Source organism: Staurois parvus, unplaced genomic scaffold (assembly GCF_062004578.1).
Source record: "Staurois parvus isolate SC_StPar_1 unplaced genomic scaffold, SC_StPar_1.0 ptg000682l, whole genome shotgun sequence".
Taxonomy (NCBI): domain Eukaryota; kingdom Metazoa; phylum Chordata; class Amphibia; order Anura; family Ranidae; genus Staurois; species Staurois parvus.
The window spans coordinates 2,774,564-2,789,649 of NW_028318478.1; the positions used below are offsets into that span (position 1 = coordinate 2,774,564).

At 42.7% G+C, this 15,086-nt stretch overlaps 1 protein-coding gene across 1 annotated transcript in view; it reads right to left on the bottom strand.

The window, feature by feature from the left end:
* Positions 1-1,669: 1,669 nt before the first annotated feature.
* The window catches only part of LOC149447538 (cathepsin K-like), a 29,303-nt gene continuing 15,886 nt past the window's right edge, over positions 1,670-15,086 (bottom strand). The window contains exons 6-8 of the mRNA XM_089652413.1: positions 8,884-9,043; positions 6,148-6,262; positions 1,670-1,931 (exon numbers count right to left, since the gene is read on the bottom strand). Coding sequence (XP_089508539.1) covers positions 1,829-1,931; positions 6,148-6,262; positions 8,884-9,043 — 378 coding nt within the window. The 3' untranslated portion in view covers positions 1,670-1,828. The remainder of the gene's footprint in view (positions 1,932-6,147; positions 6,263-8,883; positions 9,044-15,086) is intronic.

A 15,086-nucleotide genomic window follows, 5' to 3' on the forward strand; every position in this document is an offset into this window, starting at 1 on the left:
AAATCTATGAAATTCACAATATAATACATTTGACAGCATGAGTGGAAATTAAAATATAAATATCATTTTGCATTTGACAACATGGGTGGAAATTAGAAATATAAATTTCATTTCACTGAGATGGCTGCAGATCGGGGCTGACTTTCCATAAAGTCATCATATGTCACAACATGGGTACCAGATCTTGGAAAGTATTTATTACAAATGTATGTTTCTTCCAGATACTTTGGTCTAAATTGGCCCTAGTATGTATTCATGTGAGATAAGGAACCTTATGTTGGCCATAGATGATTTGATCATCACCCAGCCAGCTGATAGTAAAAAATAAAACAAATGCATTCCCTATCCACAGAAGTAAGGTGGATGGAGGAATACTCCTGCTGTGCCATTGTATTCTGACAGTGGTGAATTTCTGCTGTCAGAATACACTGATCAAGCCAATTGGCTGCAGCTGCTGATCAAGGAAAAATTTGCAGCAAGCCCGTTTGACAGAAGTCATTAATTACATCAACTACTGTCCAGTGAGAGCAGCCACATATGAATCAAAATGTGACCAGACCCTGTTGTCAGCACTATATAAATATCTGAAAAATTTAGATATTTAACACGTTCCTGCTTGGCCTATAGCAGATTGACAGCCGGGCGGGACACTCGCCGTTGTGACTGGGCATCATATGACATCCTGTCAAAACGAGCCACTCACGCGGCCGCAGGCCATGCAGCGGCGCGATCTGTCACCAGCTGTGTCCATGGGACACAGCCGATGACATCACTACACTGGTCCCGTTGCCAGTGTCATGTGACTGCTGTGACCAATCACAGCAAATCACATGTCAATTGTATACAATGGATGGCTTCCATTCATGCCATCCATTGTATACAATTATGTTGTCAGCTGTGTCTTGTCAAGGCAGTCACATGATACAGACAGGGCCAATCACAGCCCATCTGTATCATGTGATCAGCTTTGCCCAATCACAGCTAATCACTGAATAGCTAATCACGGTCTGAAAAGACTAAATGAATCAGTTTCATTCAGTAACAATGATTGCAAATATCAATGAAATACATTGGTATTAGCAATCATAATGTGTTAAAAAAAAATAGAAAATCCTGATCACTTGCCCAGAGTAGTTCAATGTTACTATGGTAACATTATATTGCTTTGGTCACAGTGCTGAAAAACAAAATAGTAAAATAAAGAAAAAATGTAATAAAAAATAAAAAAAATAGAAACATTTGAAAAAAAAAAACAAATTCAATTATTATTATTATTATTTTCACCAAAGAAATGTAGCAGAATACATTTTGACCTAAATGTATGAAGAAAGGTTATTTATTTGAAAAATTTTGTAAAAGAAACGAAGAAAAGTGTGGTGTTTTTCAAAAGTTTCAGGTGTTTTTTGTTTTATTTAGCAAAAAATAAATAAAACACTCAGTGGGGATTAAATACCACCAAAAGAAAGCTCTATTTGTGTGAAAAAAAAATATAAAAATTTCATATGGGTACAGTGTTGTGTGACCGCGCAATTGTCATTCAAAGTGCGACAGCGCTGAAAGCTGAAAATTGGCCTGGGGCAGGAAGGGGATATAAGTGCCTGGTATTGAAGTGGTTAAACATCGGTATTGAGCTAAAATAATGTATACTTAACAATGAAAAAGATTAGACTTTAGTTGCTCAAAATCATTTAATGAACTTTAGAAAGGCATTATTGCTGCATCAACATTATATACTGTACAGAGTGAGTTCACATGTTACATTACCATTGAGAAGGTTTACATCATTTTTGTAACAATCATAACTAAAGTATGAACTGATAATAAACATTCACCCAAGAATATCAATTGTGGCTCCCATGTCTGATATGCTGCACATATTGACATTGCGTTTGACGTTTCCAAATCCTTTGTTTCCCCACTCCTCTCCCCAGCTGTAAGGAATAAAAAGTAGAAATAAAGCTTGGATGGGAGTACTCAGTAACAAATGCAATAATTACTGAAGCTTGAAAAACATTTTTTACTATTTGGCATCTTGCCTATATGTACGCTTCATAACCCTTGGGCTTTACTGACATTAAAGCAGTATTAAACCCAAAAGCAAGCATTTATTATATTGCAGCTTATGAATTAGATGTGAAGACTGCATTAGTTTTCTTTTTTAGGATTCTTTCCCTTATTTTCATCTTGTAATCTGGCCAGTAAGTCTGCTGATTTTCAAAAGAGCAAGCTGTCCTGCAGATGTATTGGTTTACAGGGTTGAGACAAACCATTTACCCAGAGGCGTAACTAGAACCTTCAGGGCCCCGATGCTAGAAACCATGAAGTGTTCCCCAGCCCCCCCACCCACCCCCTGAGCCGGGGCCATTCCCACTGATCCCAGGGCCCTTTACTCCTGTTGTAGAGCCCTTTCTTACAGTCTAGTGATAGGCCAAACACTCCACTGTTTGGTTCCCAGTCAAACAACTGAACCCACCAAAAGTTTGACCGTGATCTTCGAACAGGGACAATTCACTAAGCGGTATCTTACCACATCTGTGTATGGGGTAAGATATTGCACAGCTACTAAAATACCACAAGTTATATTATTAAGTCATGCGGTATTTTAGTAGTGAATACATTCTTTAATGTTTCAGCTGTCAGCAGGGTTCCCCGCTGACAGATGAATGTAAACAGAATTACCAGCACTGCCTGCCATTTAAAAAAAATTCATACCAAGCTCTTTGGGTCTGATATGGATTTTAAGGGGAAACTTCTCAAAAAAATGAAAAAAAAAAAGTGGCATGGGGGACCCCCTCAAAATCCATACCAGACGCTTATCTGAGAATGCAGCCCGGCAGGTCAGGGACCATACCAGGCCCTCCCAAAGCACCTTGTCCCCATGTTGATGGGGACAAAGGCCTCTTCCCCACAACCTTAGTCGGTGGTTGTGGGGGTCTGCGGGCGGGGGGCTTATTGGGATCTGGAAGACCCCTTTAACAAGGGGTTCCCCAGATCCTGGTCCCCTCCCCTATTTGAATGAGTATGGGGTACATGGTACCACTACCTATTCACAAAAAAAGTGTAGTGTAAAAATGACAGTAGACGGTCTTCAACAAGTTCTTTATTAAAAACAAAAATTAAAAAAATGTCCCCAAAAGCAGATCCAACATCAATCAAGATGCCGCTGCCCCCCTGAAAAAAGAAAAAAAATGCTCTGCAGTTGACACTGGCTCCCACCGACTGACAGCTGCTCCGGGATGACAGTCACCCCCGCTCTCTTGTGATGTCATCATGCGCTGTGATTGGCCAAAGCATTGCACCTGACCTGTGGTTAGGTGCATTGCTTTGGCCAATTACAATGCATGTGATTGCAGCAGGACAGAGTAGTAGACACTGGGCAAGCTAGTGCATCCGGTTCTCTCCTGTCAAGCCTGCCACATTGCACCTGATGGCGTCACCCACACCAGGGCTTTTTTTCTCAGAGAATAGGTGCAGAAAGTCATCCACACCTCCACCGCAACCCCCCACAGGGGAAGAGCACACCCCATGAAAGGGTAGGTGTGGTCGAATTGCACTAATAGTGGGAGGGCCGTACAGAGGCATTGTTCAATATCATGGGTGCATTATGTACAGGGTTTAGAAGTACACTACAGTACAGGGTTCAGGAGTGTTATACAAACAGGGTGCAAAACTCAGGAGTGCGTTATGTACATATTGCAGGACTCAGGAGTGTGTTATGTACAGATTGCAGGACTCAGGAGTGCCCTATGTACAGATTGCAGGACTCGGGAGAGCATTAGGTACATATCGCAGGACAAAGAACCAACAAACACAAATGCTCCTGCGCTTGGGGATGGACTCGATGCTACAACCACATTAAGAATGTCCTGGAACATGCACACCTTGCTGCCCTCAAATGGACCGGGGGAATCCAAATATACTGAATGGGGAAAGAACAAAAAGAGGGCGCACAGGCCTAGTGCATTACCATAAAAAATGTTTAATAAAAAATAAAGTAGGTGTTGTACTCACAAACGACAATAAAGTCAGAGTGGCTCTGAGGAAGAGGCAAGTCCTCGAAACGCGTCAGCCTTTTGGATGTCTAAACTCCCTATTGCGGACTGTTACTCAGCGCGGTGTTGATCCAGCTGTTCTTCTATGATGTGCCTTGACTTTATTGTCGTTTGTGAGTACAACACCTACTTTATTTTTTATTAAACATTTTTTATGGTAATGCACATATCGCAGGACACCAGAGTGCCCTATGTACAGATTGCAGGACTCAGGAGTGCCCTACGTACAGATTGAAGGACTCAGGAGTGCCCTACGTACAGATTGAAGGACTCAGGAGTGCCCTACATACAGATTGCAGGACTCAGGAGTGCCTTACGTATAGATTGCAGGACTCAGGAGTGCCCTACGTACAGATTGCAGGACTCAGGAGTGCCCTACGTATAGATTTCAGAACTCAGGAGTGCCCTACTTACAGATTGCAGGACTCAGGAGTGCCCTACGTACAGATTGCAGGACACAGGAGTGCCCTACGTACAGATTGCAGGACTCAGGAGTGCCCTACTTACAGATTGCAGGACACAGGAGTGCCCTACTTACAGATTGCAGGACTCAGGAGTGCCCTACGTACAGATTGCAGGACTCAGGAGTGCCCTACGTACAGATTGCAGGACTCATGAGTGCCCTACGTACATATTGCAGGACTCAGGAGTGTGTTATGTACATATTGCAGGACTCAGAAGTGCCATATGTACATATTACAGGACTCTGGAATGCCCTATGTACATATTGCAGGACTCAGGAGTGCCCTTTGTACATATTGCAGGACTCAGGAGTACCCTATGTACATATTGCAGAACTCAGGAGTGCGTTATGTACAGATTACAGGACTCAGGAGTGCCCTATGTACAGATTGCAGGACTCGGGAGAGCTTTAGGTACATATTGCAGGACTCAGGAGTGCCCTACGTACAGATTGCAGGACTCAGGAGTGCCCTACGTACAGATTGCAGGACTCAGGAGTGCCCTACGTACAGATTGAAGGACTCAGGAGTGCCCTACGCATAGATTGAAGGACTCAGGAGTGCCCTACTTACAGATTGCAGGACTCAGGAGTGCCCTACGTACAGATTGCAGGAGTGCCCTACGTACAGATTGCAGGACTCAGGAGTGCCCTACGTACAGATTGCAGGACTCAGGAGTGCCCTACGTATAGATTAAAGGACTCAGGAGTGCCCTACGTATAGATTGCAAGACTCAGGAGTGCCCTACGTACAGATTGCAGGACTCAGGAGTGCCCTACGTACAGATTGCAGGACTCAGGAGTGCCCTACGTATAGATTGCAAGACTCAGGAGTGCCCTACGTACAGATTGCAGGACTCAGGAGTGCAAGGCTCAGGGGCTAGAGAAGAGAGGGGCTGCTGCTGAAGTGCAGCTACAACTTACGAAGTGTGCTCAGTCTGCTCATACGGGCTTCAGAAGGAGCTGCCGCCGGGACAGTAGAGCGGTGGTGCACATCCCCCGCCCCTTCCTATATGGGCGGGCTACACAGTGACTGATCACTGTGATAGCCAAACAGAGACTATCTCAGGTGACTGAGAACCAGGGGTCCAGGGTCCCAATCGTTAGTATGAGACCATGGGCTCTCAGTGAGAGCCCAGTCACTGTTCTGGTAGCGCGCTGTGGAGCAAGCTCCCAGCACAAACACGAGAACACATATATGCGGCGCTCAGGTTTAAAGCCCACCTCCTGGATGCTGCATACATGTGTTACTGTGTTGTTATGGGATTAAACTTTTATTGCAATGTTCATTTGGATTTAGAGAAAGGAAGCCCACACTTAGGCTCATACAAGTTTCTTCATCAAATCCAAGTTATGCAAACAATTCCACAGGCCAGTGTCAACGAACTTTTGTTCACTTCAGAATGGCTTTTGTCTCCATAAAAATTTAAGGGAATGAAAAAGCAGCTGAAGAAGGTTCATAAAGCAGCACAAAGATCTGCGACAACATTTAAAGTACAGTAACCCATAACTCATTTTTATTTATCATTAGCAGGTTGACAAAAGTTGATGTCAGAATGGTTGTTATGAAATGCAACACTCTTATGCCCTACAGAATATACGACTATAGTTTGCGTAGGTAGACATTGTACATACCTGTTCTTTATTATCCAGTAGTCCTGGCTACCATTTATATCATCATTTTCTGTCCCATAACCCACAATAATTATTGCGTGATTCGGACGTGGAGCACATGATCCATCAAAAACACCTAAAAATAAAATGTAAAAAATATTTTCTGCATGTTTCACATTATTAGAATATTAACTTTTGTATATTAAAAAGGCCATGAGCGAATCTAGTACTATAGTATTAATATAATTCCTGGAGTAGAATTCCAGCTTGACGTCACTTTAAACTATCTCAATTAGGAAACGGTGAAGCTGTTGTGTGTGCTGTAATATACAGTAGCAGCAATAGCTACTTTCTCTTCCCGTCTGCTTCTGGAATTAAAAAGAGTCTAGCTGATTGCTCTTCTGCCATTCAGAAGAAGCCTTGTATTTTTATCAATGAATACAAGGCTTACTGCGATTGGCTGAGGTGGAGAGGTGGGCTGATGACACCACGTTTTCTACCTCGGCTAGTCAGAGGAAACTTTGTATTCACTGATAAAAATACAAGCCTTCTCCTGAATGGTGAAGATGCACTCAGCCCAGCATTATTTGATTCTGGGAAGTTACCTGTACTTGAAGGTGTCAGCTGGCTGTCCACACACACTCATATTTTTGTTGCGCACACAGTAACCTTCTTTATTTTTAAGTCACCTGTACCGCTCCTGGTACATACTGTAGTTCCATATGTAGCTAAATACTACAGTATATTACAGCACACGCACAGGGGTTTGAATAGTTATGTTATAGAAATAGTTTATTTGGGTCAGCTTGGCAGGATCAACAGCTAGTAATTCTACGTTACAGGAGGGGCTTAGGAATCAGAAATTGCTGTGTTAATGTTAGTGACAGATAAATATATTTATATTTTATTTTGCCCCTAGTTCTACTTTAAAGCATGATAAAGTTGTGGGCATGGCTTAGTGCCTGATACGGGGACTCTTTGAACATGCTTGCTAATGCTCTGGGAACACGGGCACGGGGCCGCAGTCAGGCCGGACTTAAACTTAAGGTGGCACCCCAACTCGGAAGCAAACTGTTCACCTTTGCACAGTTCCACTTGTTGGCTTAAGACACTCTACAGCAAAAGCACTCTTCCCATGTCACTGTACACTTCCCTTACCGAATGCAGCAATTACGATGGGGACACAGCAGAGCTCATGTCCCACTCACCAACATAGCTTGTTACCTCACTCCCAATGACATTGCAAGTTCCCACCAATTTCCCAGTTTAGAAGTCTGTTGCTTTTGAGCTTCACACTTGACTTGGATCCACTTCCTTGCTGTCTTTTCCTTCCTCCAAGCTAGGTCCCTAAGTCTCCCTTGCCGCAATATAGGTCCGGTGTAGGGGGAACCGATTACTAGAGCGGAGCCTTCACTATTAAGGTGAGCATCACCCTTACCAGGTACCAACCACCCGCTGGCTGGTCGGTATTGCATTCTCACCACTGCGCTGGTTACCCATAGCAATGGCATCTTCCCTTCATTCCCTTTTGTACAAGCCCTGCATGCACCCTTTTTTACGGAAGAACTTCAGACCAGGCACTTCAACAGTTCATGGAACTTTTGCTGGAGAACTTTGTGGCAAGTATAGACACTTTCAACAGTGTCTTACAGGCATACTATGGCATAACTCTCTCTCCTCTCTATCTCAGATTGCCAGTCCACTTTATCTTCTGTGGGACCCTGACTGTGGACCTACACTGGGGTTGCTCTCTTTGGAGGTGTCAGCTACATCAGTGCATAGCCAAGCTTGCTTCCCTTCCCATGTGCTCCAGCCAGCCCAGGAGCAAAGTCTTCCCCCTTTTATAGCAAGACAGGGTAGAGGGCAGAGCACAAAAAGACCAGGAAAATACAGAGCCTATAAACACAGACCCCATGTTAACCCTTTACTAGACCCCTGGCAGCCTGCTAGCTAAAGCACAATATACATAACTCAAAGTAATCATGAGACAGCAATAAACAGTGGTCTGTCAAAATTACAAAACATTTTAAGTTGTGCCCCACACTGTAAGCATCAGCCTACAATCTGAGGACGCCCAGTGGGAGGGGCGAAACGCATTAGGTACAAACCGTGGTGACGTCATTACTGGTGTTTGGAGCACACAAACGGTGTACTGCCTTCCAAGCTAGTGTTTTATGCCTTTTTTACTCTGGGAACATGCAAGTGCAATATAAGTGTAGCTGCTTCTATTTAATAAATGGAATCACACTATTTGGATGCCTTTCTCCATTCTTTGCATGCACAAACTCTACATTATGGCACTATGTTGGGGTGATTGAGGAGGATAAGCATCATTTAAACCAGGAGGACTACAAGACCCAGCAAAAACTCCACATGCCCCACCAAAGAGTGGATGACTCTTGTTTCATTATGAGTCCAATATAACTGGTGAGTTAGTGGGCACACAGGTGGGGAGCACAGAGCACGAATCACCTATTGTTTGTGGAAAAAGCACAGGCACTAATTATTTCACACCAAGGACTTTATTATTATTTTCACACCACGGACTTCACTATTATTTTCACACCAAGGACTTTATTGGTTTATTGTATGCATATATAATGGTCATTTAGTCTACGCCATTTCTTATAATTGCATTTGAGCAGCGCTTTTATATGTATGTTGTTTAGCAATAAGCAGTGGTCTGTCAAAATTACAAAACATTTAAAATGTTGCCCCACACTGTAAGCATCAGCCTACAATCTGCTTACAACTTACCTTCATGATATAACATGAATTCTAAGGTCACTGCAAATCCGACAGTAATTGGACCTTCAAGTGCCACTGAAGATGCCATGTTGTCTTCTCCAGTCATATAGTAGGATTTGCTAGCATTCAGAAATAACGCCTTATCAGAGTTATAGGAACAGGCCATTTTCTTTAACAAATAAAATGGAATTCAGATCAGTATATAGAATGGCATCTCTGATTTTAACTGTTACTTTGCTTTCTCCAAACAAAAAATTTGCTTTATAGCAATGACCTTGACTAAAGGAAACACTTCATGGTTGCTATTCAGTGCTGCTTCTCTTTGTTGAAGAGTATTGTGTCATTTGTCACAGCATATGGATGGAGATGAATATGGATGTATGTGGACATGCCATTGAAATATGTCTGCTATCTCTTCTATTGGTGCAAAGAGAACAAAAGGTCTTCAAAAGAGAAACCAATGTCTTCATGACTCTTGGATTTCACTGCCAGAAATATATTAATCCTTGAAGGCTTCACATTCTGCAAATTTTGTAAATTTTTTATATCAATCTAGGGCACATGGATGCACATGGCCATGAACAATAAACAATACATAATACATAAAAAAACTTTGGAGGGGTTTTAGTTTTAAAGTCTATGTCTGAGTGAAATAAAAACATATTGAGGTAATGAAAGTGGTTCTAAAAACGCAAAAGTTTTTTTTTTCTTACCTTAATGCAATGTCTGCATTAAGTAAAAAAAACCACTACCTGTTCTCCCCCTTCCCTCATCCCTAAACACTTACTTGATTCCTCTGACTGCTCTCCTCATTGAGGGCGGGCTCCTGCAATTGTCAGTCGAACTCCTGTGAGGAGAAAGCGGGGGCTTGGCTAGCACTGTGTGTGTCTATGGATGCACAAAGCCCAACTCAGGAGCATACTTGTACTGGTGTGCCTTTAGCACCCAGCTTGCTGAGGGGGCACTTAGAAGAAGAAGAAAAAGCAGAGAGCACTAGCGGGGGAACTCCAAAAAGAAGATAAGGGACCGCTCTAATTGCACAGAGCAGCTAAGTATAACATCTTTTTTATATCAATAAAAAAAATTGCCTTTAATACCACTTTAACAAAGAGTGGTGCAAGCAAAAATTTTGTGAAGATGCTGCTTCAAATTAACAAAATTGGCACAATTAGGAGTGATCAGAAAGCTCCCTGGCTCAATAATCAGTCCAGGGGTTTTTCCTTTTTTCTGTGGTTTTTATTGGGGAACAATGAACTTGGATGGGGATGGGGAACATGGAGACCCCAGAACTGTAGAACTCAAACAACTTGGGGACTGCAAACTTTCTAGCTGCTCTTGCTCAACACTTGAAATTTGTACAACTCTGGCTGCACTTGTACAACACCCGATGGTATTTCACTCCTTTGTGGCTGTATTTGCACAACTTCTGTCTGCCCTTCTCCCAGGAAAAGGTTCCAAAGAATCTCCATACTGCCTGTTACCTGATATCTTCCCAGAGACTAAAGCACCACACAGTCACTCTTGCAGCCCTCGGGTCTTGTACTCACTCAGCAACAGGATCATTGGTTACATCCTGCTGATATCCACCAGGATCTTTCCCCATGAGGGAGACAGAGACCCACCTAGCCTCTGGACAACATGGGCTCTCTCCCACAGCTTCCTTCTTGGCTTTCCTAACTTGAGCTTTCTCGTGACCTCCTGGATTCTCAGGATGCTCTGCAAATAGGCCCCCAGCTAAGCCTAGCTGGGACCTTAGTGTCTTCAAATTGGCTTCTTCCCCTGGTGTTTGACAAGGAGGGGAGGATATACCCAGTATTGCATAATTCAATCGCTCCTGCTACTCAGGCTTTAGGCTATTTATGGGCTCTTCCCCACCTTCTAGTCACACCTCCTCAGGGATTGGCTGAAGCTTTATAAATTTTCAGGCTGCAGCATTTACCCTCCCTTCCACTATGTTCTATAAATCTCTAGAATACAAGGGGAAGTAGTAGATCAGTAGCCTGTGAATACCCATGCAGCCCTAACCCATCAACACCTAAAATACTAAATACTTAGCAGCCTACCCTAAACCTAGGAGGGTGCTACACATACAGTCAGGTCCATAAATATTGGGACATTGACACAATTCTAACATTCTAACAAATCAGGTGAACGGTGTAGGAATTACAACAGTTTGCATATGTGACTCCCACTTGTTAAGGGACCAAAAGTAATGGGACAGAATAATAGTCATAAATCAAACTTTCACTTTTTAATACTTGGTTGCAAATCCTTTGCAGTCAATTACAGCCTGAAGTCTGCAACGCATAGACATCACCAGACGCTGGGTTTCATCCCTGGTGATGCTCTGCCAGGCCTCTACTGCAACTGTCTTCAGTATCTGCTTGTTCTTGGGGCATTTTCCCTTCAGTTTTGTCTTCAGCAAGTGAAATGCATGCTTAATCGGATTCAGGTCAGGTGATTGACTTGGCCATTGCAAAACATTCCACTTCTTTCCCTTAAAAAACTCTTTGGTTGCTTTTGCAGTATGCTTTGGGTCATTGTCCATCTGCACTGTGAAGCGGCGTCCAATGAGTCCTGAAGCATTTGGCTGAATATGAGCAGATAATATTGCCCGAAACACTTCAGAATTCATCCTGCTGCTTTTGTCAGCAGTCACATCATCAATAAATACAAGAGAACCAGTTCCATTGGCAGCCATACATGCCCACGCCATGACACTACCACCACCATGCTTCACTGATGAGGTGGTATGCTTAGGATCATGAGCAGTTCCTTTCCTTCTCCATATTCTTCTCTTCCCATCACTCTGGTACAAGTTGATCTTGGTCTCATCTGTTCATAGGATGTTGTTCCAGAACTGTGAAGGCTTTTTTAGATGTCGTTTGGCAAACTCTAATCTGGCCTTCCTGTTTTTGAGGCTCACCAATGGTTTACATCTTGTGGTGAACCCTCTGTATTGACTCTGGTGAAGTCTTCTCTTGATTGTTGACTTTGACACACATACACCTACCTCCTGGAGAGAGTTCTTGATCTGGCCAACTGTTGTGAAGGGTGTTTTCTTCACCAGGGAAAGAATTCTTCGGTCATCCACCACAGTTGTTTTCCGTAGTCTTCCGGGTCTTTTGGTGTTCCTGAGCTCACCGGTGCGTTCCTTCTTTTTAAGAATGTCCCAAACAGTTGTTTTGGCCACGCCTAATGTTATTGCTATCTCTCTGATGGGTTTGTTTTGTTTTTTCAGCCTAATGATGGCTTGCTTCACTGATAGTGACAGCTCTTTGGATCTCATCTTGAGAGTTGCCAGCAACAGATGCCAAATGCAAATAGCACACTTGAAATGAACTCTGGACCTTTTATCTGCTCAATGTAATTGGGATAATGAGGGAATAACACACATCTGGCCATGGAACAGCTGAGAAGATAATTGTCTCATTACTTTTGGTCCCTTAACAAGTAGAAGGCACATATGCAAACTGGTGGCTTATTACATACTGAGGCTCTGATTTGTCCGGTAAGGGCACTCATGTCCCCAGTGTAGTTCTCGGTGTAGTTCTCCTTCCTGGCCACTAGATATCACTAGAGGGCTGCTTGGATTATTAGGCAGGGCTTATTGATCAATAGGCAGGCTCATACATGTAAGATACCAGTGATTGAAAGGGTCACTAAGAGTTAGGGCCAGTTCACACTATAGAAACGCAGTCCAGATGTGTTCCGGATGCCTTTTTGCATGCGTGTTTTTGACAAGTTTTTGGTGCATTCCGGTGCATTTTTTATGCGTTTTTATGCGTTCCAGTGTGTTTTTATGCATTCTAGTTTATTTTTCTAATTTTTTTTCTTCAATTTAAATAGGGACATGTGCGTTCCAGTGCGTGGTGCATTTTGGTGCGTTGTAGTGAGTTTTTGATGCGTTTTACCATGTTCCAGTGCAGGAAAAATGCAGCCTGTTCTACTTTTTTTTCTGCAACTGGAACGCACTGGAACTGCAAGCACTGATATGAACTATGACATTGACAACCATATAACCTACTTTATGTGCATTTTGGATGCAGAAAAACAAGCAACTGAAATGCATGTAGTGTGAACTGGCCCTTAAAGCCAGTCCTGTCCCTCGCAGCAATGGGGCACTTTGCGTAACAAGAATAGGGGCTGCCTATGCCACCTACAATAGTTACTTAATAGCTATGAGAACCTAGAATATGGCTGGGACTTCTTGTCTGTAAGGAAGCATTTGACTGGCTGGGGGAATTTCTCCAACATATCCGTATGAGCAGGTACGAAAAATCTCTTACTCTCTCAGCGCTTGTCAAATGTATTTCTACTATATGGGTAAAAGCAATCCAGCAATACATAATAAAACAATGGAAAAAAACCCAATAAATTATGTAAATGTGAAACCACCACTTCCTCTTAGCATTAATATATAGCAACAGTCTCTATGTCACCATTCAACAATCTCCATTTGCACTAGTGCGACTTGTTATGCGACTTTGGACATCAAAGTCGCATGACAAGTTGCAGCCCATTCTTTGCAATGGCACCTGTTCAAATATGTGCAACTTTAAGTCACAGTGTTCTTGAAAAGGTGCCTGCACTACTTTGGTCCGACTTTTGATGCGACTTTGGTCATGAGAATGTAAAGTCGGATCAAAGTCGCACCAAAAGTCCCATCGAAGTTGCGCTCCAATGTCCCACTGGAAATCATGTGCGCTACTGTGATTGGAGCCAAAGACCAACGTTCTCCATGCTCTTATGCGGATCCACTACTTCCTCTTAGCACCTAGTGCTAAGAAGAAGTAGTGAATCTGCATAAGGAAGGATATGCATACAAAAAAATGTAACATATCAAAAAACGAAATATTTGTTCACTGAACATACAGTATACTTTCCTTTAAGGCAGAATTCAGTTCGGGAAAGGAGCATTGTCCATGTGCAATTCCCACACTGCAGGTGAATTTGTTGCCCTTGTGAACTGCATGTGGGCGCCAATGTTAATGGCACCCCAAATGCAGATTGCAAATGCAGTGCGTTTGTGGGCACCAGATTTCATGTTACCGCAGTACCATGTAGTTTGGTGCAGTGCATTTTTCTTTCTATCATTTGTATTGTTGTAAATCCAATAAAGAAAACAAAATAACATATACAGTACATTCACAAGAACATTACAAAATGTAAAAGTTAACTAGTGAATTGCTAACAAATAATGTCCTAGGGAAAGAAACAAATAAGTCATATGAAATAAAATATATTGAAGATAATACATGTTTATTCTGATGTGATTTGTTGCAGAAGAGTAAACTGAAACATACTGTATCTCTTTGAATTCCTAGAGGTATTAAAAAAAGAATAGAGAATATGAAAAAAAAAGTGAGGTGACCAGCCCCAGGGACACATAGAGATGGAACAAATCCTGCCATACAAGGTGCACCCACCCATTTTTGCCCTCTGTTCTCCACAGTTGCACAAAGTATGGAGTTCACACAGCCCATCTGAGCTTTCAGAAAACGAGGCGGGGAGCTGAGGCCACACTCTGCAGATCCCAGTAAGTGGAGCTCTGAGAATTGACTGGAGGGAAGGAACATGTTCCCCCTTCCCTACACAGCATACAGGAAAAGAACTGAGGCTGCCAATCACAGGCTGTGTGCCAGAGGTCCCTGCCTTGTCACCCTTCCACATCTTGGTGTCAGGAAAACCTTCCAGAAGTGACTCATGCAGATAGCAAAGGAAAAAGACAGCAGACAGAAGTGACACTTAGTGCTCTGGATTGAGACAAGCACACACCACAGAGGAACATGTCCTGCCCATACATCATGTCTGAGGTCTACAACCACCCCAGGAAGGGAAGAATATAATAAGTGCACAACATACCAAGATTTTGAATTATTATTGTTTTGTGCAAGATACTTCTATATTTCATTGACTACAGTCATGTTATCATTCAATACAGCAGTTCATTTTCTGTTTATCATAATCCACGACAATATCATTTTGATTAAATTGGAATGGAAGAGGATCGCCAAGATTTGGCAATTGCTATTTTAGCTGCTAAGAAAGAAAACATGAATAAAGTGTGTTTTTAAAAGTGTCGTAAGCACCACATTTTCCTAGGTCCAGTGCATTTTGCAGCTCTTTTAAATAAATGAGACGTCAAAGCGCACTGTGCAGAGACTGTTGGGAATGGCGCGGATTCAAACTGTGCGTTCCTGTGCAACCTT